Source organism: Eimeria maxima, genomic scaffold (assembly GCF_000499605.1).
Source record: "Eimeria maxima Weybridge genomic scaffold, Emw_scaff272, whole genome shotgun sequence".
NCBI classification, from domain to species: domain Eukaryota; phylum Apicomplexa; class Conoidasida; order Eucoccidiorida; family Eimeriidae; genus Eimeria; species Eimeria maxima.
In genome coordinates this window covers 8,953-13,775 of record NW_013565570.1, presented here as the reverse complement: position 1 = coordinate 13,775, position 4,823 = coordinate 8,953, and the positions used below count along the sequence as shown (strand labels likewise).

The 4,823-nt window shown below is 48.6% G+C and overlaps 1 protein-coding gene across 1 annotated transcript; it reads left to right on the top strand.

Annotated features, from left to right (window-relative positions):
• Positions 1 to 1,016: 1,016 nt before the first annotated feature.
• On the top strand, positions 1,017 to 4,356 carry EMWEY_00025660 (hypothetical protein, conserved; the record flags this gene model as incomplete). Its single annotated transcript, XM_013481095.1, has 6 exons — positions 1,017 to 1,038; positions 1,590 to 1,918; positions 2,942 to 3,088; positions 3,309 to 3,557; positions 3,677 to 3,928; positions 4,078 to 4,356. 6 exons carry the CDS (start codon positions 1,017 to 1,019, stop codon positions 4,354 to 4,356), a joined length of 1,278 nt encoding a protein of 425 aa, XP_013336549.1.
• Positions 4,357 to 4,823: the final 467 nt, after the last annotated feature.

Genomic DNA, 4,823 nt, shown 5'->3' with positions numbered 1-4,823 from the left:
GCCTGAAATTCTTTAACCTCCAGTTTTGTTAACGCATCCGCTATGATGCTTTGTATTGCTGGCTATGCTTTTTCCTGACACTCTTGGTATACCAAGCATTAGTCTGAACTCGCAGCGTAGAAAGCCTAAGTGCCGCAGGCAGGACAGTTTGAGGCTTCTAATGCACTGCATGCCGAGTTTCTCTAGCGGTGGCACTCCCGTGTTGTAGGACCAGTATCCTTCAGCCCCAAACTCTCTTCTCGGCGCCTTTCCACCAGGCTAGTGCGGATTTATACTATGAGTCACGAGTTCCAACAAAATTGTCCTAAGACACTCTCTTTTGTGTTTTCTACGAATTTGCTGAGCACTCCAGATAAACTACATTCCAGGTGCGCTGGCTCGTGGACTGCTGGAGTGCAGCGCTCTCTGGGCAAAAGATCCACATGCCACAGACACCAGTGGTCCTTAAAGTCACTCTACAAACTGCGATTGTGCAAGGAAATGAAAAATTTCGTCCCTACCGTAGCATTTGAGTATCGGTGGTCGATGTTGCCAAATCCTAGCTATGTTTAAAGTATATAATATATTTTCTGGGGCTCCGGGTAGCCGTGCATGCAAAACCCAGTTGGTTACTGGGTGAGCGATTGCGCTCAATACTTCCGTAAGACGATTTATAGGTGCCGCAGTAAGCTGTAAAAGGTTGTGAGACAATGATGGTCCTGCCGCCTTCTGTCTCTTTGGCATCCTAGGCCTGCCGACCAACGCTCTACTCTCTCTACCTGTGCCGGATTAGAAAATTTCTATATAGCAACTCGTTTGTTGAATGAAGAATTCATAGTCAGCTAGTCAGCAATTTGTGCCGAACCCTACCGGCTATTGTCTCTTTGGCATCCTAGGCCTGGCCACCAACGCTCTACTCTCTCTACCTGCGCCGTATTAGAAAACTTCTTTATACCAACTCGTTTGTTGAAGGACGAGTTTCTAGTCAGCTAGTCACGAATTTATGCCGAGAAGGAAAAAGCAAAAATTGACGCAACATGAGTACAGCAACAACTCTAGGTATTATGCCTCTGGAGGAAGGCAGAGACAAATATGAACCCTACGACCTTTCTTCTCACCATATTGGGAAAACTAGAGCGTCCCTGGTGCTGCGGCCCATTGTGCATACACCTAACTCATTTCGGTGTGCTACGGGGGGCTGTAGAATTGCAGAGTTTATTATACGTAGAACCGATGATGCAAGCATCATCGGAGAATTCGACGAAGCCCGACGAAATGTCTTCAAACAAGTGGCAGAAAGTATTTGTGGCCCTAACAGATTCAAGTTTTTCAAATACAGGCCCCAGTCCTACCCTAACTGGATAAGCGCTTTTACGAATCTGCCCAGTGACAATGAAAACTGTCCCCCCCAGGCTTCAATGAATAGGAATACAGCGACAATGAATGAAGAAGAAATAGGCTGCGGCAAGTCTGAATAAGCAAGAGTCTTTTCACACTCTTCTCTACTTCGCTATAGCAGTTGGATTGCCACACATGACCCATAAAAAAGTGTTTAGCAACTTCCCAAATTGTACATTAGGCTGTTCGTTGTTGGTTTGTCTGAGGGACAGGATGCGAAGGCTTCAGTGCTAAATCCATTGCTCTGCAGTCGATTACCAGAGAACAGGATGCACAAACGGATCCTTATTCCCCCCCGTATGTTTGCGCGGATGGGCCTCAACCTGAAGAATTGGCGTTATCACAGCTGTGCTGGTCAAGTGGCCTTCCTGCAACAACTCGAGAAATCCGAGCTATTCAAGAAATGCAGCTGCAGAGACGGCTTGATTTAGTGCTTCCACCCCCGACCGATGAGTTCTGTCTGGCAATCCGCACAGCCTTAATGGAGCGCCAAGAGCTTTTAAAGTGGGCTCAAAGAGAACGGGACATTCGTGAGTTGCAGGTAAATGCTAGCAAGGCATAAAAACACAATACCTAAAATTTGTAACACTTTCAGTAAGTCAACTTACTGGAGGAGGACCTGTCACTGGATGAGGTCCCCTGAGAGTTTCATACGAACTCCAAGAGTCCCCAAGCTTGATGTTTCTAAGTCCAGACGGGCACCTTCCGATGAAGATACAAGCAGTCATTTTGTGCAGGAGGAACGCCTTCGTCTTGTGGAAGTTGCCCTGAGAATGCGTGCGGCCAAAATGAAGACCAAGAGCGAGGCAGCTCACAGACGACGGCAGAAGATCTTAAAGGAACGCATGCAACGCAGGCATTTGATGATTGAACGCTCACGTTTGGAGGGACTCCGCCGCCTTTGGCTTAAACGCAGACAAATTACCCAGTCTCTGGCAAGGCCATTGTGCGCTGCTAACAAGCTAAGGAGCAGCCCAAATTTTCAATGCGTCGTTCCGGCTGCGAGGGATGGTTATTGCCCTCCCGACCCCTTTACGGCTCTCTCCGCAACTCATTTAGCATACGCAGAGGCACGCACCTTCACGACTTACAACTGGTCCTTCCCTACCTGTGGACAAAGGCTGCTTCAGCGTTGTGCTACGGGCAGTCAGTCGAGTACCTTTTGAGCACCAACTGACATATCTTGATCAAAGCATCGGCAAAAGGTGCATAGTATAGATTCGACAACCTTCTTACTGTAATGATACTGATATCAGGACTTTTTAGCCCTAGACGCCATGGAAGAGCGGCTCTGCAACAGCTTAACTTCTATAACTGCGAAGACGCCGCCTCTTCTGCGGCAAAGAAAGACACACGCTGCCAGTCGCAAAGAGTTGGCTCACTCCAAGGCAAGTTGGCCTTTCTCGGTTTCTCGACAACAATAAGGTTGGTTTCAGGGGGATAACCAAAACCTACATTAGTGAGTGAGGCAGTACGGCTGCGTTGTGGCATCAGTAGTTCACAACTTCAAATCCATCGCTCCTAGGAAGGGTTGTATTCGGCAGGCATTGCGAATGATCTATAGGCTTTGGAGCGCACAGCAGCGACTCTGCAGAGAGAAGTGGCAGCCGAGTTACTTACTGGGACATCCCTGCAGCTACAGATTGACCTGGCAGCTGCCCCTCCGGCGTTCTCCGCTTCAGAAGGGAGTTCAGTTGCAGCTCGCCGACTAGTAAAACGGGCTGTTCGAACTCGACCTGAGACGCCCCGAGTACCCGAGGTAATTCCAAAAACATATGCATACAGGAAGAACGAGATTACACTCCCAGCTCACATAAAAGAAGACTCCTTGCAAACGAACCAAGCTGAAGAACTCCCTTAACCCGCCGAGGAGTAATGGCAGGACCTAGGCTGTTAGGTGTGAGCTAAGTGTGTGTTTCGGTTCTCCCTAGGTGCCAATGGAAGAGGAGCTTGATGCCAAGGCTGTGCTACTTCTGCAGCAATTGCTGCGTGCAGCTACTAGGCGTCATTTAATGTTCAAGGGAAAGGAAAAGAATCTCGATCTCGTAAATATGCTTCGAGCTGCGGAGCAGCTGCAGGATGTGCCCCCAAGACAGCAAGCAGACGCAGTGGATGAGCAGACAGCGTTGGAGGCAGCTGAGGTCCTAATGGCTTCGGCTCAAGGCATGGCTATAGCTGAAGTGAGTCCAGAGTGACCTTCGCCGTAGACATTTTCCAGCCCCAAACCAAGCAACGTCACTCTATTCTTCAATCGTCGAACAATATTTTGCACGGGGAAATCTGCCTGCATGTTTGGCAGATGCTTGACGAGCTGGCAAAGGAACAAAGGCGCATGGAGGAAGTGCAGCGCATTTCGGCCCTTGCTCATTTGGCTGTGCGGGAGAGACGCCTACGGGAGGCACAGGAGTCAGGAACTCGACAAGCCGAGGAAATGCTTCGAGAAAGGGAGAATCTGGCGTTTCAGAATGCAATGGGCATCAACAATCAAACAATCGATTCTTACCTTCAAGCTATTATTGAAAAGGCTGGGGCAGGAAATGCACAAGAAGAGGTGAGGATGAAGCTTTCTAAGGGCGTTGCTAACGTCGTAATTGAGAAGATATTTGTAGCTCCAAGTCTGTGCCTACAGTAAGGAATACAGATGCGTCCAAGACAGACAAAGGGACTTTGAAGTTCCAACTGGTGATATTGCCTTTGCAGGCTCTTTTGGAGGTTTGTCTGCATTCCGAGCATTTGGGAAGTGTTGTTGATGATTTGCAAGAGGGTCAAGAAGAACCACAGATCATTGTAGGGGAGCTTGTTAGGGGTCTCCTTATGCCAAGCCTTGCAAGCCAGTGTCAACGAAGGGACGAGCAAATTGAAGATCATAAGTTCCGGGTGGCGGCTCGCCTTGCAGTAGAGGAAACAGTCGTGGGTGCCTTAGGCGATGGAGCTCTTAAAGTACATAATAAAGCACATGACGACGGCAAGACATATTAAGCTCTGTCTTGATATTCACTAAATATTTACGTGACACTGAAAATAGTGACTAGCTGCGCCGTCCCAGCTTTCTGACCCAAACTATTCAAGTTCATTCTGCCCCCTATATACCTTCTGACGCGAACTATGCAAGGTCATTTTTCCTCCTCTACGCCGAGGATGAAACGACAAGCCAACCCCAGAACACGAATAGCTGGGCGTAAAAGCGTTCCTGGGGTTGGTATGTCGATCTTATCAACAACACAAGTTTGTGGGTCAAAGGCTTCTTTGGATATCTAAGTTACATCTATTCCTTGTGTAACTGTAACCGTCAGGGGAAACTCCTTCTGATCATTTAGAGGAACACTGGTTGGGGTTGTGACGGAATGGCAGGCGAAGGTATCTGCGTATTTATGCCGAGCTCCCCGCGGCATGCCTCCTGTGTGCGTTCCCCTCCATGCCCCTTAAGCTGCTATTGGGCAGCAAAC